Source organism: Nerophis lumbriciformis, linkage group LG01 (assembly GCF_033978685.3).
Source record: "Nerophis lumbriciformis linkage group LG01, RoL_Nlum_v2.1, whole genome shotgun sequence".
NCBI classification, from domain to species: Eukaryota; Metazoa; Chordata; class Actinopteri; order Syngnathiformes; family Syngnathidae; genus Nerophis; species Nerophis lumbriciformis.
Genome location: NC_084548.2, coordinates 4,460,001 through 4,482,113, shown reverse-complemented (window position 1 = coordinate 4,482,113; position 22,113 = coordinate 4,460,001). Strand labels below are relative to the sequence as shown.

The 22,113-nt window shown below is 39.4% G+C and overlaps 1 protein-coding gene across 1 annotated transcript in view; it reads left to right on the top strand.

Moving 5' to 3' along the window:
- cpne9 (copine family member IX) overlaps positions 1-22,113 on the top strand; it is a 368,575-nt gene that overhangs the window by 123,301 nt on the left and 223,161 nt on the right. The window contains exons 4-6 of the mRNA XM_061973839.2: positions 5,541-5,644; positions 10,220-10,259; positions 17,531-17,607. Of these exons, the coding sequence (XP_061829823.1) occupies positions 5,541-5,644; positions 10,220-10,259; positions 17,531-17,607 (221 nt within the window). The remainder of the gene's footprint in view (positions 1-5,540; positions 5,645-10,219; positions 10,260-17,530; positions 17,608-22,113) is intronic.

The following is a 22,113-nucleotide window of genomic DNA, read 5'->3' as shown; positions in this document are numbered from 1 at the left end:
TAGAGCTGTTCTATCCAGTGTTTATCAATTAATGCCTATGTCCTATCTATGCGTCATCATTTGATGCTTATGACTGGATAGGGCAGCCTAGATCTATCATGTCTCATCTTTATCAGTTAATGCTCATGACTATTTAGGCTGCACTAAAACAGCTCTATCTAGTATTCATAAGTTCCTGTTCATGATTATTTAGGACATAAGTTAATGTCCATTACTATTTAAGACGTCCTATCTAGTCGACATCAGTTCATACTTATATTTATTTAGGACAGACTAGAGCTGTCTTATGTGGTCTCCATCAGTACATGTTTATGTCCTATCTAGTCTTCATCAGTTTATGCTCATGACTGGATGGGACGCACTAGAGCTGTCTTATCTTGTCCTATCTATTTAGGACGGACTAAAAATGTCCTATCGAGTTTTCATAAGTTCATGTTCATTACGATTTAAGACGGACTAAAGATGTCCTATTTAGTCGACATCAGTTCAAACTCATAATTATTTAGGACAGACTAGAGCTGTCTTATGTGGTCTCCATCAGTACATAGTAGACTAGAAATGTCCTACAGAGTTTTCATAAGTTCATGCTCATTACTATTTAAGACTGACTAAAAATGTCCTATCTAGTCCCCATCCGTTCATACTCATATTTACAAACCCCGTTTCCATATGAGTTGGGAAATTGTGTTAGATGTAAATATAAACGGAATACAATGATTTGCAAATCCTTTTCAACCCATATTCAGTTGAATATGCTACAAAGACAACATATTTGATGTTCTAACTTATAAACTTTTTTTTTTTTTGCAAATAATAATTAACTTAAAAATTTCATGCCTGCAACACGTGCCAAAGTAGTTGGGAAAGGGCTTGTTCACCACTGTGTTACATGGCCTTTCCTTTTAACAACACTCAGTAAACGTTTGGGAACTGAGGAGACATATTTTTGAAGCTTCTCAGGTGGAATTCTTTCCCATTCTTGCTTGATGTACAGCTTAAGTTGTTCAACAGTCCGGGGGTCTCCGTTGTGCTATTTTAGGTTTCATAATGCGCCACACATTTTCAATGGTAGACAGGTCTGGACTACAGGCAGGCCAGTCTAGTACCCGCACTCTTTTACTATGAAGCCAAGTGGCTTGGCATTGTCTTGCTGAAATAAGCAGGGGCGTCCATGGTAACGTTGCTTGAATGGCAACATATGTTGCTCCAAAACCTGTATGTACCTTTCAGCATTAATGGTGCCTTCACAGATGTGTAAGTTACCCATGTCTTGGGCACTAATACACCCCCATACCATCACACATGCTGGCTTTTCTACTTTGCGCCTATAACAATCCGGATGGTTCTTTTCCTTTTTGGTCCGGAGGACATGACATCCACAGTTTCCAAAAACAATTTGAAATGTGGACTCGTCAGACCACAGAACACTTTTCCACTTTGTATCAGTCCATCTTAGATGAGCTCAGGCCCAGCAAAGCCGACGGCGTTTCTGGGTGTTGTTGATAAACGGTTTTGGCCTTGTATAGGAGAGTTTTAACTTGCACTTACAGATGTAGCGACCAACTGTAGTTACTGACAGTGGGTTTCTTATGTGTTCCTGAGCCCATGTGGTGATATCCTTTACACACTGATGTCGCTTGTTGATGCAGTACAGCCTGAGGGATGGAAGGTCACGGGCTTAGCTGCTTACGTGCAGTGATTTCTCCAGATTCTCTGAACTCGTTGATGATATCACGGACCGTAGATGGTGAAATCCCGAAATTCCTTGCAATAGCTGGTTGAGAAAGGTTTTTCTTAAACTGTTCAACAACTTGCTCACACATTTGTTGACAAAGTGGTGACCCTCGCCCCATCCTCGTTTGGGAATGACCGAGCATTTCATGGAATCTACTTTTATACCCAATCATGGCACCCACCTGTTCCCAATTTGCCTGTTCACCTGTGGGATGTTCCAAATAAGTGTTTGATGAGCATTCCTCAACTTTATCAGTATTTATTGCCACCTTTCCCAACTTCTTTGTCACGTGTTGCTGGCATCAAATTCTAAAGTTAATGATTATTTGCAAAAAAAAAAAAAAAAATGTTTATCAGTACGAACATCAAATATGTTGTCTTTGTAGCATATTCAACTGAATATGGGTTGAAAATGATTTGCAAATCATTGTATTCCGTTGATATTTACATCTAACACAATTTCCCAACTCATATGGAAGCGGGGTTTGTATATATATATATATGTATATATATATATATATATATATATATATATATATATATATATATATATATATATATATATATATATATATATATATATATGTATGTATGTGTGGGAAAAAAATCACAAGACTACTTCATCTCTACAGGCCTGTTTCAGATGGAACAATCGCAAGGCTTCTTTCAGGAACAAAAACCTGCGAAATACCACAGAACTCAGCAAACACATTTGGGACCTCAAAGACAATAATGTTGAATATTCAATAACATGGCAAATTCTTGCATCCAGCACACCTTACAATAGTGGTAATAAAAGATGCAACCTATGCTTGAAAGAGAAACTGTTTATTATCTACCGTCCAGACCTGTCATCCCTCAACAAGCGCAGCGAAATTGTATCAGCATGCCGTCACAGACGGAAACACCTCCTAGGTAACACATGAGCCAATCACCACGCCCCTACGCCAGCCTGTACCTACCCACTCTGTGCCCTATATAAACCATGGTATGTGAATGCTTCTATTAAAATCTCCTGATGATTGAGGGAACCCCTCATGAAACAGGCCTGTAGAGATGAAGTAGTCTTGTGACTTTTTTTCCCCACACATACATATATTGCGCTCTACCACGGTATCGAGCACTATTTTTTGGATAATCTTATTAAGACATATATATATATATATATATATATATATATATATATATATATATATATATATATATATATATATATAGGAACTTTGAAAGCTCCAGGACACCAAATTTTTTGGGGAGAATTCCATGCTCCCAACCTTGTGGGAACAGTTTGGAGCGGTCCCCTTCCTCCTCCAACATGACTGTGCAGCAGTGCACAAAGCAAGGTCCATAAAGACATGGATGACAGAGTCTGGTGCGGATGAACTTGACTGGCCTGCTCAGAGTCCTGACCTGAACCCGAATTAGAACGGAGACTAAGAGCCAGGCCTTCTCGACCTACATCGACCTCACCAATGCGCTTTTGGAAGAATAGTGGACAATTCCTATAAACTCATTCCGCAACCTTGTGGACAGCCTTCCCGGAAGAGTTGGCAATATAGTGTACATTTAGTAAGCAAAGATATGGTACCTTATTGACGCATATTTTTTTTCCTGGTCCCCGGGCCTTGAGTTTGACACATGTGGTCTCCATGTATCTGGTTTGATTTGTGTGTGCCCATCTCTAATCCTAATATTATAAATGTTTATTTTGTTGTTGTTGAAATTATTTATCTTACCTTAAATCTCCACTCACACTCACTCTAGAAAATAATGACCACCAATTGAAATTTGAAAGCAATGCAGTATTTACTCCCGGGACAAAGTGGCAGAGGTAGTCTAGCATCTTAGGTGCAGGGCACTTCCATGTCAGTCCTTTGTTAATGAATGGGGTTAGGACCCAGTTGATAGCCTTGCCTATGTGTCCTGGGCACTAAAGAGACGAGTGGAGGTATTGTAGCCGTGGCGAGGCAGTGGCAGAATCAATAGCTCATTACATGGTGCTTTCGGGGCCAGACCGCGGAGGCGAGGCTGGTACTCCACCAGGGGAATTAGAGGTGTGATTGTCAGAGGGATGAAAGGATGGCTCGGCCCAGAAAGGAGGCCGGGACCTGGGACTCGTGCGGGATGGAGCGTCTTTATTCTGGCTGTAATACAGCCCTCTGATTTCTCACGGGACGCCACTTTTAGCGCGAGAATCAGTCACTCTTCGAGAGCATTTTCATGGAGATTTGTGTGTATGACAGTGACGTGCGGTGAGGTTGATGGCTGGTGAGGCACTGACTTCATCACAGTCAGATTTGCAAACCTATGAACCCTAAAGAGTATCTTATTCACCATTTGATTGGCAGCAGTTAACGGGTTATGTTTAAAAGCTCATACCAGCATTCTTCCCTGCTTGGCACTCAGCATCAAGGCTTGGAATTGGGGGTTAAATCACCAAAAATTATTCCCGGGCGCGGCGCCGCTGCTGCCCACTGCTCCCCTCACCTCCCAGGGGGTGATCAAGGGGATGGGTCAAATGCAGAGGACAAATTTCATTACACCTAGTGTGTGTGTGACAATCATTGGTACTTTAACTTAACTTTAACTTTACACATACAAACTGTAGCACACAAAAAAGCACATTTAATAAAAAAAAACGTTATTATGGTCTTACCTTTACTTATAAATTAAGTCCATGCGCCGCAACTAAAGCCCTCACTTAAACTTTCCACGTGCAAGATTGAATCTATTTAAAAAAAGTGTAACCGAGGGTTTATAAATGTCGCCTATACTGTATAAAACTACAAAATTACAAACACGGAGGCTCCAGTTTACACGAGGACCACTTTATTTACCTTCTTTCAAAAACCCCCGCTCCACTCCGTGACCATCACTTCCGCTCTTAGCGCCTTCAAAATAAGAGCTCAAGGCATATACTGTATAACAGCGCATAACAGGAACTTAACATCACAAAGAGGAAAGCCCATGAAAATAGGTTACAAAAGTTATTTAATAAGAAGCCAAAAAGTGCAAAAACAATAATGTTCGTGTTGGAGGAGTTGTGAATTTGGTACACCTGCAGTCTGCAGGTGTACCTAATGTTGTGGCCCTGCAGTCACTCACAACTCCTCCAACACGAACATTATTGTTTTTGCACTTTTTGGCTTCTTATGAAATAACTTTTTTAAATAGATTCAATCTTGCACGTGGAAAGTTTAAGTGTGGGCTTTAGTTGATATAACACTCCCGTCAGGGGTTGCCGTGCATTCTACGGCGGGGGTGCAGGAGGCGAGCCTCAGCCAGTGCGTCTTTTGCAGCCGTTTTATGATCGCTCAGCACAAGAAATACGTTACACACATACAGTTGTTGACAAAATACGCTGTACATTATATACCTCAGCTAACTAAACTATGGAAATGTATAATATAGTTCATATAGCAATACGGTCTCACTGCACAGCAGGCCAGCAGTTAGCCGAGTCATTGCGCAATCCATGTTGAGGCACTGAGTGACGTGCCTCAACTGGCTGCTGTTCACCGCACCGCCTCTTCTCAGTATTTGAACGGCAAATGTGAAAATTCAGCGATTTTAAATAAAAATAATCTAAAACGGGTGAAGTTAAATGGAAAATAACTTTTTAGTATAATCACTGGATACATATAACAATTTAATAAAACATTTTTCTTTTTACATATTTTTTCTTTCCATGATGGGCCTCACCTGCCTCTAGTGACTGCACGTCACTGGTGTATGAACAATATGAAATATCATTCTGCGTGTTGCTGATATGAATTTAATCAAAATTGTTTTTTCTATTATTGTAGTCTGGACGGACCGAGGTGATCGACAACACCCGCAATCCAGATTTTGTCAGGAAGTTTGTCTTGGATTTCTTCTTTGAAGAAAAACAAAATCTACGGTTTGACGTGTAAGTATTTGTAATATTTTTGAAAAATTCTGATTTATACAGTAAATTGCCGGAAGAGGGTTGTATTTTTATTTATTTTATTTTTTGTAACTTTTTTTTCTTTATTTAATTGATTTATCTGTAAATATTATTATTTTTTATTTTTTATTTTTTAATTTTCACATTTTTTCTTTTTTTAAATTTTTTTTGTCCTGTCCAGCTTCTCAAGCAAATCGTATTTTTGATGTAGAGGGTAGATGCCCATATCGGCTGTTCAGATTTACTTTACAAAAGAAAAGTGTAGGATACTTCTCTTGTTGCCTTATTTGTATTTGACTTTATTAAATGTATTTATATTATCATTTGGTGCAGCCGGGCCGGAGTAGGAGGGGATAGAACGTGGAAAAAAAAGGAAGACAGAGGGGGAAATTGTGGCGACAAGAGGGGGATTAGACAGCGAGACAAAAACAACAACAGCAAACACATCAACAACAATAGAGCAACATCAGCAAATACGACATGTACAAATATGATGGTAGAAGTGATAGCAAATAAGCAGTTAACGAAAATAAAAAATAATACAGAAATGACAATGAGCATTATTACACTACAAATGGATCAATACAAATACCAATAGAAATAGCGCTATTGATAATGAACAATATCATTATATATATATATATATCATATTATTGTTTAGTTGTCTTGCTGTTTCTTTCTTTGGAGAAATGTCAAAAAATATTTTTTGACATTAAGGGCAGACAATAAATGTATGATGTATGTAAGTATGATGTAATGGATAGGAATGTCTGATGCTGGATGTCAATAAAATGTAATGAAAAAATGAAATAAAAAAGAGGGTTGTATCGGCCTGTGCAAGTCGCTGACAGACACTTCACAGTATCCAAGCTTGCAGGTTTTAACAACATTTTAATTCTCATATGTTTTATCAACTGTTTCCTTCTCCCAGAACGTGACTTTTCAGCCACGTCCGTATCCTCTCTCCCCCTCCTGCTCCCGGCCGCTTACTGTTAAAGACAACAGGTGATTAGATTAACACGTACCACCTGTGAAATCTAATCACCTGCCAGCTGTGTCTCGCCGTCAGCACATGCCCCGCCCCCGTCTGATGGTGCTCTGTCTTCAGCACCATGGACAGAGGCGGTGACCTTTGCTCCTGCAGGCATGCTGATCACACTCTCTCTCTCCACACGGCCTTTCCGAGCTTTTCCAGGTTCTAAACCGAAGGCCGTGGGCTGAGCCAGGACAGGTGGTGCATTTTCTTACAACTTAAGCCTCTCCAAAAAAAGCTATATTTGCAACAAAAAATAAATAAATATATTTGCGTTACAACATGTAATATGTCATTAAAGCAGTCCTGCAGTCCACACATGTGTATTATGTGTTATTGCCATCTACTGGTCACACTTATCATTACACCATGTACCAAAACAAATATTTTTGAGGTCGGTAAGCACAACCAGAATTGATCCGTACATTAGGCGCACCAGGTTGTAACTATAAGATTTTTGAGAAAATTAAAGAACCTTCTAGTCCAAAATATTAGGCAATTCTTATACAAAATAATACATTGTGAGAGTGGGTTTGAATCGACAATCAATTCTGAATTGAATCGTCACTCCAAGACGAGTTTTTGCAAGATTCACATTCCTAACACTCAACTCAGCACATGGCATGTTGGCTTGTAATAATTGCGTTACAACATGTAATATGTCATTAAAGCAGTCCTGCAGTCCACACATGTCTCTTATGTGTGATTGCCATCTACTGGTCACACATATCACTTCACCATTTACCAAAAAAAAATAGTGTCGAGGTCGGTAAGCACAACCAGAATTGATCCGTACATTTGGCGCACCAGGTTCTAATCATCAGATTTTTGAGAAAATTAAAGGACTCTCAGTGCACCTTCTAGTCTGAAAAATTAGGCAATTCTTACACAAAATAATACATTGTGAGAGTGGGTTTGAATCGACAATCAATTCTGAATTGAATCGTCACTCCAAAACGAGTTTTTGCAAGATTCACATTCCTGACACTCAACCCAGCACATGGCATGTTGGCTTGTCATATTTGCGTTACAACATGTAATATGTCATTAAAGCAGTCCTGCAGTCCACACCTGTCTCTTATGTGTGATTGCCATCTACTGGTCACACTTATCATTACAACATGTACCAAAAGATATATTTTTGAGGTCGGTAAGCACGACCAGAATTGATTCGCACATTAGGGGCACCAGTTTGTAATTTTAACATTTTTGAGAAAATTAAAAGACACTCAGTGCACTTTCTAGTCCGAAAAATTAGGTCATTCTTATACAAAATAATATATTGTGAGAGTGGGTTTAAATCGAAAATCAATTCTGAATTGAATAGTCACTCCAAGACGAGTTTTTGCAAGATTCACATGCCTGACTCTCAACCCAGCACATGGCATGTTGGCTTGTAATAATTGTGTTACAACATGTAATAGGTAATTAAAGCAGTCCTGCAGTCCACACCTGTCTCTTATGTGTGATTGCCATCTACTGGTCACACTTATCATTACACCATGTACCAAAAAAAATTTGTTTTGAGGTCGGTAAGCACAACCAGAACTGATCCGTACATTAGGCGCACCAGGTTGTAATTACAAGATTTTTGAGAAAATAAAAGAACCTTCTAGTCCAAAAAATTAGGGAATTCTTATACAAAATAATATATTGTGAGAGTGGGTTTGAATCAAAAATCAATTCTGAATTAAATCGTTATTCCAAGACGAGTTTTTGCAAGATTCACATTCCTGACACTCAACCCAGCACATGGCATGTTGGCTTGTAATATTTGCATGTAATATGTAATATGTCATTAAAGCAGTCCTGCAGTCCACACCTGTCTCTTATGTGTGATTGCCATCTACTGGTCACACTTATTATTACACCATGTACCAAAATAAAATTGTTTCGAGCTCGGTAAGCACAACCAGAATTGATCCGTACATTAGGCGCACCAGGTTGTAATTATAAGATTTTTGAGAAAATTAAAGAACCTTCTAGTCCAAAAAATTTGGCAATTCTTATACAAAATAATATATTGTGAGAGTGGGTTTGAATCGAAAATCAATTCTGAATTGAATCGTCACTCCAAGACACGTTTTTGCAAGATTCACATTCCTAACACTCAACCCAGCACATGGCATGTTGGCTTGTAATATTTGCGCTACAACATGTAATATGTCATTAAAGCAGTCCTGCAGTCCACACCTGTCTCGTATGTGTGATTGCCATCTACTGGTCCCACTTATCATTACAACATGTACCAAAAAAAATAGTTTTGAGATCGGTAAGCACAACCAGAATTGATTCGTACATTAAGCGCACCAGGTTCTAATTATAAGATTTTTGAGGAAATTAAAGAACCTTCTAGTCCAAAAAATTAGGCAATTCTTATACAAAATAATATATTGTGAGAGTGGGTTTGAATCGAAAATCAATTTTGAATTGAATCGTCACTCCAAGATGAGTTTTTGCAAGATTCACATTCCTGACACTCAACCCAGCACATGGCATGTTGGCTTGTAATATTTGCGTTACAACATGTAATAGGTAATTAAAGCAGTCCTGCAGTCCACACCTGTCTCTTATGTGTGATTGCCATCTACTGGTCACACTTATTATTACACCATGTACCAAAATAAAATTGTTTCGAGATCGGTAAGCACAATCAGAATTGATCCGTACATTAGGCGCTCCAGGTTGTAATTACAAGATTTTTGAGAAAATTAAAGAACCTTCTAGTCCAAAAAATTAGGCAATTCTTATACAAAATAATATATTTTCAGAGTGGGTTTGAATCAAAAATCAATTCTGAATTAAATCGTCACTCCAAGACGAGTTTTTGCAAGATTCACATTCCTAAAACTCAACCCAGCACATGGCATGTTGACTTGTAATATTTGCGTTACAACATGTAATATGTCATTAAAGCAGTCCTGCAGTCCACACATGTCTATTATGTGTGATTGCCATCTACTGGTCACACTTATCATTACAACATGTACCAAAAAAAAATAGTTTTGAGGTCGGTAAGCACGACCAGAATTGATCCGTACATTAGGCGCACCAGGTTGTAATTATACGATTTTTGAGAAAATTAAAGAACCTTATAGTCCAAAAAATTAGGCAATTCTTATACAAAATAATATATTTTCAGAGTGGGTTTGAATCGAAAATCAATTCTGAATTGAATCGTCACTCCAAGACGAGTTTTTGCAAGATTCACATGCCTAACACTCAACCCAGCACATGGCATGTTGGCTTGTAATATTTGCATGTAATATGTCATTAAAGCAGTCCAATCAAGTCCTTAATGTACTTTTTGGTCACGTGACCAAAATACCAGTGTGAATGTTAAACCAACCACACTAGGTGCAATACTCCCTGCAGCTTCAACAACATAACGGTAGCTAAAATGCTCCCCAGTGTGGCGTTGAAATGGATCCCCCGTCAATCAAAATGTCATCATGCTGTGGTCACTCTAATTAACGCCTTCCTCCCCGTCTGACCACGTCCTTTTTTTTCTTTCTTTGTGGCAGGTACAATGTGGACTCCAGAAGCTGCAACATTTCCAAACACGTACGTACAGTATGTCGAAGTCGGATGACAGTTTTTGACTCAGAGCCGCCATCCCAACTGTAGTGTGGCGTTGCAGCGGAACAACAGTCATGACTCAGTGTCAATAAAGTGTCATTCAGAACTCAATGTTGCGCCAGCCCTTCTATTGACATTTTTTTTTTTTTTTCCCTTTCTTCCTCACAAAATATCAATCACGCCGGAGAGCAGAAGGTGAGTGGTTTACGGTTACGCTGTGGTGCTCATCTCCCTTTCACTAATTCCCTGATCTATGTTGTTGAAATAGTCCCCATTGCCTTGTCTGCCATGTTCTTCCATCTCATCTCATCAAGGATAAACAGCTCCGGGCTGGGACAAAAAAAACAAAAAAACGTCCGTAGCGTTCGTCCTCAGCTGGACTTCAAATGTGCAAGCAGCTGTTGTTGTTTGAGCCTTCGCCGCCGTTGTGCCGGGACATGTGCAGGTGCTCAACGCATATCCAGATTGTGAAAGTCACACGTGTTCTTAAATCAACACAACAGACTAGTACAGGGGTCGGCAACCCGCGACTCTGGAGCTTTTCCAAAGATGTAAGAAAAATGGAAAAAGATGAGGGGAAATAATTTATTTTTTGTTTTAATATGGTTTCTGTAGGAGGCCAAACATGACACAAACCTCCCTAATTGTTGTAAATCCCACTGTTTATACTAAACATGCTTCACTGATTCGAGTATTCGGCGTGCGCCGTTTTGTCCTACTAATTTTGGCGGTCCTTGAACTCACCATAGTTTGTTTACATGTATAACTTTCTCCGACTTTCTAGGACGTGTTTTATGCCACTTCTTTTTCTGTCTCATTTTGTCCACCAAACTTTTAACGTTGTGCATGAAAGGTGAGTTTTGTTGATGTTATTGACTTGTGTGGAGTGCTAATCAGCAGAGGTGTGGACTCGAGTCACATGACTTGGACTCGAGTCAGACTCGAGTCATGAATTTGATGACTTTAGACTCGACTTGACAAAATGTAAAAAGACTTGCAACTCGACTTAGACTTTAACATCAATGACTTGTGACTTCACTTGGACTTGAGCCTTTTGAATTGACATGACTTGACATGACTTGCTACTTTCCCCAAAACCCAAAGATGAAAAAGTTATTCGGGAGCGCTCCGTATTTTTCATTGTGTACTTGTCTATCAGCGTTGCGTGTGTCAGCTGGTGTGGTCTCAGTACAACAGCCAATCAAATTAGATTAAATTACGAGGTGGTCAACACAAAACGGTTTGCAGTATGCAACACATGCGGTTCGAAAATGACTGATGGAGAGGCAACAACTTCCAACTTCGTCCGGCATTTGAAGTTGCACAAAGAACGGTAAGTTTTGAATGTAAGATAACGTTTATTGGCTAAGTAACGTGACTTTTATTTGCTGTGTAGTTAAATCAGTGAGGCTGTAAACTCACTGCTAACGTTATAACGTTATTGCAAACACGGGAATCTGTTGCAGTTCACTACCTTATTCATACTTTTTGTTCAGTGATTTTTTTTAAGCAGGGTTACGTTAGTCAATATATCACACGTAACGTTAGACGGCGGTCAGCAGCACCGCGTATTTTAGCCACCTAAAAAAAGACAAAAATAGTCAAATAAAGGTCAGTTAAAATGTATACTATATTATGAATATGTGTACCGTTTTAGCTAGCTTTCTGACATACTGTTGGTTGTTTACCTCAGTGGTCCCCAACCACCGGGCCGCGGCCCGGTACTGGTCCGTGGATCGATTGGTATCGGGCCGCACAAGAAATAATTTTTTTTTCTTTTTCTTTTTTTAATTAAATCAACATAAAAAACACAAGATACACTTAAGTAGTGCACCAACCCAAAACAACTCTCTCCCCCCTTTTGTTCTGGGCATTGAACATGAAGACTCTTCCTTCACTGTTCCGAGTGGCCATGAGAGTCTTGGCAGTGCCTGCCTCCAGTGCTCCAGTGGAGCGAGTTTTCAGCCATGGTGGCATCATACTACGCCCCCATCGTGCACAAATGACTGACAGACTCTTGGCTAATTTGGTCTTTTGCAAATGCAATGCAGCATAGGGCCCTGACATATAAAAAGTACAACTTTTTTGTTATGTTCACGTATATGTCATGTTTTTTCAATGTTAACACTTTTGTACAAATAAGTACATTTGCACTTTATTTTTCAATGTGTTTGTTCTGTAAAGGAATGAGTTAATGTTTAAAATGACTGGTTAATAGTGCTATTATGAAGTGCAATGTCAGCACAATTTTCTTTCCTGCAATTTAAAATGCACTTGTTTTAATAAATAAATACAGCGTTTGAAAAGCATACACAATCTGTTTTAATATATTAGTCTGTGGTTAAAAGGACTTGAAAGGACTCGAAACTCAAAATGCAGGACTTAGGACTTGACTTGAGACTTTCCAGTCTTGACTTTGGACTTGACTCGGGGCTTGCCTGTCTTGACTCGGGACTTGACTCGGACTTGAGGGCAAAGACTTGAGACTTACTTGTGACTTGCAAAACAATGACTTGGTCCCACCTCTGCTAATCAGACATATTTGGTCACTGCATGACTGCAAGCTAATCGATGCTAACATGCTATTTAGGCTAGCTATATGTGCATATTGCATCATTATGCCTCATTTGTAGCTATATTTGAGCTCATTTAGTCCTCTTAATTCAATTTATATCTCATGACACACTATCTGTATGTAATATGGCTTTTAATTTTTTTGCGGCTCCAGACAGATTTGTTGTTGTATTTTTGGTCCAATATGGCTCTTTCAACATTTTGGGTTGCCGACCCCTGGACTAGTAGTAGTCTAGACACAATGACGTGAGTTGACCACTATTAAGGTTAAAAATGCACTCAACGTTCCTATAATACAAACCCCGTTTCCATATGAGTTGGGAAATTGTGTTAGATGTAAATATAAACGGAATACAATGATTTGCAAATCATTTTCAACCCATATTCAGTTGAATATGCTACAAAGACAACATATTTGATGTTCAAACTGATAAACATTTTTTTTTTTTTTTGCAAATAATCATTAACTTTAGAATTTGATGCCAGCAACACGTGACAAAGAAGTTGGGAAAGGTGGCAAAAAATACTGATAAAGTTGAGGAATGCTCATCAAACACTTATTTGGAACATCCCACAGGTGAACAGGCAAATTGGGAACAGGTGGGTGCCATGATTGGGTATAAAAGTAGATTCCATGAAATGCTCAGTCATTCACAAACAAGGATGGGGCGAGGGTCACCACTTTGTCAACACATGCGTGAGCAAATTGTTGAACAGTTTAAGAAAAACCTTTCTCAACCAGCTATTACAAGGAATTTAGGGATTTCACCATCTACGGTCTGTAATATCATCAAAGGGTTCAGAGAATCTGGAGAAATCACTGCACGCAAGCAGCTAAGCCCGTGACCTTCGATCCCTCAGGCTGTACTGCATCAACAAGCGACATCAGTGTGTAAAGGATATCACCACACGGGCTCAAGAACACTTCAGAAACCCACTGTCAGTAACTACAGTTGGTCGCTACATCTGTAAGTGCAAGTTAAAACTCTCCTATGCAAAGCGAAAACCGTTTATCAACAACACCCAGAAACGGCGTCGGCTTCGCTGGGCCTGAGCTCATCTAAGATGGACTGATACAAAGTGGAAAAGTGTTCTGTGGTCTGACGAGTCCACATTTCAAATTGTTTTTGGAAACTGTGGACGTCGTGTCCTCCGGACCAAAGAGGAAAATAACCATCCGGATTGTTATAGGCGCAAAGTTGAAAAGCCAGCATGTGTGATGGTATGGGGGTGTATTAGTGCCCAAAACATGGGTAACTTACACATCTGTGAAGGCGCCATTAATGCTGAAAGGTACATACAGGTTTTGGAGCAACATATGTTGCCATCCAAGCAACGTTACCATGGACGCCCCTGCTTATTTCAGCAAGACAATGCCAAGCCACGTGTTAGATCAACGTGGCTTCATAGTAAAAAAGTGCGGGTACTAGACTGGCCTGCCTGTAGTCCAGACCTGTCTCCCATTGAAAATGTGTGGCGCATTATGAAGCCTAAAATAGCAAAACGGAGACCCCCGGACTGTTGAACAACTTAAGCTGTACATCAAGCAAGAATGGGAAAGAATTCCACCTGAGAAGCTTCAAAAATGTGTCTCCTCAGTTCCCAAACCTTTACTGAGTGTTGTTAAAAGGAAAGGCCAAGTAACACAGTGGTGAACATGCCCTTTCCCAACTACTTTGGCACATGTTGAACATCAAATATGTTGTCTTTGTAGTGCATTCAACTGAATATGGGTTGAAAAGGATTTGCAAATCATTGTATTTTGTTTATATTTACATCTAACACAATTTCCCAACTCATATGGAAACGGGCTTTGTATTACAACTCTGTCCATGTGGTCCAAAACAGTGTTTGACTTACAGACTTCAGGACAGACTACTAATGCAGATTTGGACAAAAGGCTCTGCTTACCTTGATTTATGTTTTGGCGCCAAGTGAGTCTGTCCAGAAGAGTTTCAAGAGACGTTCAATACTCAACGTGTCATCTCGGACTGATAGGCAAAATAAAAAAAATAAAAAAGTGCAGTTCCCCTTAAATCTGGGTTAGGCTCCAGCCCCCCTGCCACCACATTAGAGAGGGACACTCAGTAGAAAAAAGGATAGATGGATTATACCAAATAATATATTATGAGAATAATATATTATCGTTTTTAATCGATTCTGAATCAATTTGTCACCTCAAAAATCCGAATTCAAATCAAATCATGAGTTATCGTCATATAAGTGCTCCAATGTGCTGTAGTGGAACACCCTTGTGTGGTGTTCGGGTCTGCACATCCTAATGTGCTGATTTGAACACACGTGTGTGGTGTTCGGGTCTGTGGGACCCGTTTTCATTTTTTATTAAAAGAAAAATGTTACAATTAATTATTTTTTCAAACTGAGACTCACTGACTGGCTCATTTTCTGTGAAGAACATATATCAGAATACATATTTAATGACCACACACCATACGCCACCCCTGCACATTTCTATTACACACACACACACACACACACACACACACACACACACACACACACACACACACACACACACACACACACACACACACACACACACACACACACACACAGAGCAGGCCTAGACAGGAGGAGGACAGAGTGTAGGTACACAGAACATCATATATAATAAAATAATATATATATATATATATATATATATATATATATATATATATATATATATATATATATATATATATATATATATATATATATATAGTTAGAATTCACTGAAAGTCAAGTATTTATTTTATTTATATATATATATATATATATATATATATATATATATATTTATATATATAAAGTTAGAATTCACTGAAAGTCAAGTATTTATTTTATTTATATATATATATATATATATATATATATATATATTTATATATATATAGTTAGAATTCACTGAAAGTCAAGTATTTATTTTATTTATATATATATATATATATATATATATATATATAGTTAGAATTCACTGAAAGTCAAGTATTTATTTTATTTATATATATATATATATATATATATATATATATATATATGTATATATATATATATATATATATATATATATATATATATATATATATATATATATATATATATTTATATATATATAGTTAGAATTCACTGAAAGTCAAGTATTTATTTTATTTATATATATATGTATATATATATATAGTTAGAATTCACTGAAAGTCAAGTATTTATTTTATTTATATATATATATATATATATATATATATATATATATATATATATATATATATATATATATATATATATATATATATTTATATATATATAGTTAGAATTCACTGAAAGTCAAGTATTTATTTTATTTATATATATATATATATATATATATATATATATATATATATATATATATATATATATATATATATATATATATATATATATATATGTCTTAATAAGGTTATCCAAAAAATAGTGCTCGATACCGTAGTAGAGCGCAATATATGTATGTGTGGGGAAAAAAAAATCACAAGACTATTTCATCTCTACAGGCCTGTTTCATGAGGGGGGTACCCTCAATCGTCAGGAGATTTTAATGGGAGCATTCGCATACCATGGTTTATATAGGGCACAGAGTGGGTGGGTACAGGCTGGCCTAGGGGCGTGGTGATTGGTTCATGTGTTACCTAGGAGGTGTTTCCGTCTATGGCGGCATGTTGTTACAATTTCGCTGCGCTTGTTGAGGGATGACAGGTCTGGACGGTAGATAATAAACAGTTTCTCTTTCAAGCATAGGTTGCATCTTTTATTACCACTATTGTAAGGTGTGCTGGATGCAAGAATTTGCCATGTTATTGAATATTCAACATTATTGTCTTTGAGGTCCCAAATGTGTTTGCTGAGTTCTGTGGTATTTCGCAGGTTTTTCTTTTTCTTTCAGGAACAAAAACCTGCGAAATACCACAGAACTCAGCAAACACATTTGGGACCTCAAAGACAATAATGTTGAATATTCAATAACATGGCAAATTCTTGCATCCAGCACACCTTACAATAGTGGTAATAAAAGATGCAACCTATGCTTGAAAGAGAAACTGTTTATTATCTACCGTCCAGACCTGTCATCCCTCAACAAGCGCAGCGAAATTGTAACAACATGCCGCCATAGACGGAAACACCTCCTAGGTAACACATGAACCAATCACCACGCCCCTACGCCAGCCTGTACCCACCCACTCTGTGCCCTATATAAACCATGGTATGCGAATGCTCCCATTAAAATCTCCTGACGATTGAGGGTACCCCCCTCATGAAACAGGCCTGTAGAGATGAAATAGTCTTGTGATTTTTTTTTTCCCCCACACATACATATATATATATATATATATATATATATATATATATATATATATATATATATATATATATATATTTATATATATATAGTTAGAATTCACTGAAAGTCAAGTATTTATTTTATTTTTATATATATATATATATACTGTATATATATATATATATGAAATACACTCCTCTACCTTAACCCCGCCTCCAATGTGGCCCCTGAGCCAAAAAGTTTCCCCACCCCTGCATCAGAGGTTACCCAGAACAGATTTCTTTCGACTTTAGAGGTTCTTCAATCCGTCTTTGTCCTGCCATGCGATTCATCATCTCACCGTAATCTTTTCTTTTTTTTTGCTCAGGATTTTTTGGGCCAGACGTTTTGCACCCTGGGAGAAATCATCGGCTCCATCGGAGGACGCCTGGAGAAGACTCTCTCGTAAGTCATCCTCCCTAATCTCATTTATGCCCACATAATTACGCGTGACAAATTAATTCCCCAATTTTTTTTGCTATTGTGTATCGACCCGTAGTCATAATGGAATTTATGCTCATGAATACTGATGGCCGGCCCCTGATGAAATCTTAAAATGCAATTCCCGACTCAGTGTTTTGCTTCGACTGGTTGTAATCTATTAGATCAGAGTGTCAGCGGGCCAAATCATGTTGAAAGATCCTAGCAGACTGGAGACTGACTACAGCGAAATGAGTTTTAATGTGTGGAAACAGAATGATAATATGATAAAATATGAAATTGCCCAAAATCATTCACTCAGAGACACAATGGAAACAAACGTCTGGATAAACTTTAGTCCATTGGGGTACTTTCACTTGAGCTCGAATGCTCTAACCCAAAAATGACGGCAACAAAGTATGCAGAATAACAAAAATGCAAGAGAAAATGCGATGGAACACTCTTTAAAATAATATTTTAGAAGCTTTTTTATGAAATCTAAGATGTTAAATGTAGCCAAATTTAAAGATAACCTATAAATGTAACCCAGCACACGGCATTTTTGTTAGAAATATTTGAGCTATGTCATGTACTATTAGGGTTGCAAAATTCCGGGAATATTCCAAGTTGGAAACTTTCCATGGGAATTAACGGGAATTAATGGGAAATTAATGGGAATAAACATTGAATGCAGCATGATTATTGGCTAAAACAACCTGATTTAATGCAAATTCAGTAGAATTTCAACCCTGCACGGTGCATTCCTACATCACATGTGCAGTGCATTCCCCCATCACATGCACAGATAATTCCCAGCATGCAACACACTACAGCAGGGCTATTGAGGCCACACTAGTATTTGAGCCCAAGGACTTCATCCAGTCAGGTAAGTGTTGATGATATTCTCAACGTCTAGGTCCAGAGTATATAAAGTCACCAAAAAGGAATGGACAATGAAAATGAAGGCAAAAGACTGAGTACCCTGACCATATATCTAGATCCCTAGTTTGATTGATGTAAAATGTTCTTTATCACATGGTTTACTTTCACGTGTCCATTAAAGATTTGATTAATTTATGATGGCTCAGGTGTGATTTACGACAATGGGGCCCCACAGCACACTGGATTCCAGTTCATTAAAATACCACAACACTGGATATTGTTCAGATAAGTTAAATTTAATTGAAGAACTTGCACACAAAGCAACACTGGAGGTGACTATGACGTGCGCATACGTATTTGGTCGCGTTGCACCGGCGGACGGTAGGGAAGGGGGTCTTAAGCGACGGCAGTGTGTGTGTGGACAAGGATAAAGTTAGCTGGGATTTATCCTGGATAACCTTAGATTGGCGGACCGGGGTGGTGGTTCCTCTCTTTAAAAAGGGGAACCGGAGGGTGTGTTCTAACTATCGTGGGATCACACTCCTCAGCCTTCCCGGTAAGGTCTATTCGGGTGTACTGGAGAGGAGGCTACGCCGGATAGTCGAACCTCGGATTCAGGAGGAACAGTGTGGTTTTCGTCCTGGTCGTGGAACTGTGGACCAGCTCTATACTCTCGGCAGGGTCCTTGAGGGTGCATGGGAGTTTGCCCAACCAGTCTACATGTGTTTTGTGGACTTGGAGAAGGCATTCGACCGTGTCCCTCGGGAAGTCCTGTGGGGAGTGCTCAGAGAGTATGGGGTAGCGGACTGTCTGATTGTGGCAGTCCGCTCCCTGTATGCTCAGTGCCAGAGCTTGGTCCGCATTGCCGGCAGTAAGTCGGACACGTTTCCAGTGAGGGTTGGACTCCGCCAGGGCTGCCTTTTGTCACCGATTCTGTTCATAACTTTTATGGACAGAATTTCTAGGCGCAGTCAAGGCGTTGAGGGGATCTGGTTTGGTGGCTGCAGGATTAGGTCTCTGCTTTTTGCAGATGATGTGGTCCTGATGGCTTCATCTGGCCAGGATCTTCAGCTCTCGCTGGATCGGTTCGCAGCCGAGTGTGAAGCGACTGGGATGAGAATCAGCACCTCCAAGTCCGAGTCCATGGTTCTCGCCCGGAAAAGGGTGGAGTGCCATCTCCGGGTTGGGGAGGAGATCTTGCCCCAAGTGGAGGAGTTCAAGTACCTCGGAGTCTTGTTCACGAGTGAGGGAAAAGTGGATCGTGAGATCGACAGGCGGATCGGTGCGGCGTCTTCAGTAATGCGGACGCTGTATCGATCCGTTGTGGTGAAGAAGGAGCTGAGCCGGAAGGCAAAGCTTTCAATTTACCGGTCGATCTACGTTCCCATCCTCACCTATGGTCATGAGCTTTGGGTTATGACCGAAAGGACAAGATCACGGGTACAAGCGGCCGAAATGAGTTTCCTCCGCCGGGTGGCGGGGCTCTCCCTTAGAGATAGGGTGAGAAGCTCTGCCATCCGGGGGGAGCTCAAAGTAAAGCCGCTGCTCCTCCACATCGAGAGGAGCCAGATGAGGTGGTTCGGGCATCTGGTCAGGATGCCACCCGAGCGCCTCCCTAGGGAGGTGTTTAGGGCACGTCCGACCGGTAGGAGGCCGCGGGGAAGACCCAGGACATGTTGGGAAGACTATGTCTCCCGGCTGGCCTGGGAACGCCTCGGGGTCCCACGGGAAGAGCTGGATGAAGTGGCTGGGGAGAGGGCAGTCTGGGCTTCCCTGCTTAGGCTGCTGCCCCCGCGACCCGACCTCGGATAAGCGGAAGAAGATGGATGGATGGATGGAGTAGAAGGGGCCTAAATCTATCTGTAGCAACATAGGAGAAAGTTATGTACACATTTTACTTTAGTGTCTCATTGCCCTTAGTTGTGGTGCGTTCAAGGGCCCTCAAAGTTAGAAACAGAGGCGTCACTAGTTTTTAAAGATAGAGGGTAACTTAACTCCCAGGAAATTCACTAATAATAATTTAATCATCATGATAATTACATTGTTATGAGTCATGAGTTATCCACCGATGATGATCCTACTGTATCAGCTAATATTTGCTTTACTCTCTGAAGTAAAGGAAAACGTGACGGATGCATAATCATACTTAAGTAATGACAGGTTATATGTTTGTTTTTATTGATTCCGGCCACTTTGTATTCAAATAGTTGGCACTTTTTTTGTAAGACGTCTGTAAGTTCAAAAAACAAAACAACTTAACTCAATTGTTTAGGGGGTTTATTTAGATACATTCTATATATGTTAATCCCAACTTTAAAAAAGTCAAAAACCTAATTATGTTGTTTTTTTTTACATTAAAAAGCTGGTTTCAACCAAATCCATGTAATAATTCGTTGTTTAGTACGGGTAAACATACCAATTGTGTGTATCGGCCGGCCACAATGGATGTAGGGTGGGATTGCAGACCCTTTAGAACAGGGGTGTCAAACTCAAATACAGAGTGGGACAAAATGTAAAACTGAACAAAGCCGTGGGCCAAGGTTGACCAAATTAACCTTTTAACAGGGACCCAAACGAGTTTTGCATTGAATATTGAACAAGCAAGGCTTATATAACTTTATAGTGACATGCAAAATCCAGTTTCAAATAATAATAATAATAATTAAAAAATATCAATGGCATATCAAATACAATTTAAAAAAAATGGATGCTCTTTTCTATTTTGCAGCCTTCTGAGGTAAATATCAACATTAACTTTTTCCACAGGCTAATAAATTTGAAAATAAAATAACAATGAATAAACCAACCATTCAGGACTTTAAACTGCTCAGTTTGCAACACACTGATCTAATCTGATGTGCCCAAGCCAGATACCTGGCATCTTTTCTTGGATGCTAGTTCATTAATGTCGGGGTTCAGGCTTTGAGCTGAGGCAACCTTCATTATCGAATGAAAGTGTTCATCAGTCATTATATCTCGTAGTCCACCCGGACCACAGTCTTGGGGGCGTGCCTTAAAGGCATTGCCTTTAACCTCCGCTTTTCATCCATTCTAATAACGTGCCGGCCCAGACACAAGACATGTGCGGCTTCTGTACGCACACACACGCGAATGCAATGCACACTTGATCAATAGGATACAGGTTACACTGAGGGTGGCCGTATAAACAACTTTAACTATGTTAGAAATACACGCCACACTGTGAATCCACACCAAAACAAGAATGACAAACACATTTTGGGAGAACATCCGCACCGTAACACAACATAAACACAACAGAACAAATACCCAGAACCCTTTGCAGTACTAACTCTTCCGGGACGCTACAAAATACACCCCCGCTACCACCAAAGTATGAGAATTAGCGGTGAATGCGGTGGTACCGCGGCACCTCCGCTGTATATAATCGGCGGGCCAGCTCTAGTGTTAATTTGATATCGCCTCAAGGGCCAAGTGAAATTACACGGCCAGAGTTTGACACCCATGCTTTAGAAGTAGGGATGATGTTCGAAAACCGGTTCTCCTGATTGTTCGATAAGAAAAGAACCGATTCCATGGATTCGAATCCCTTTTTGAGAAACTGTTCCCGTTATGGAAGCCACTATAGTA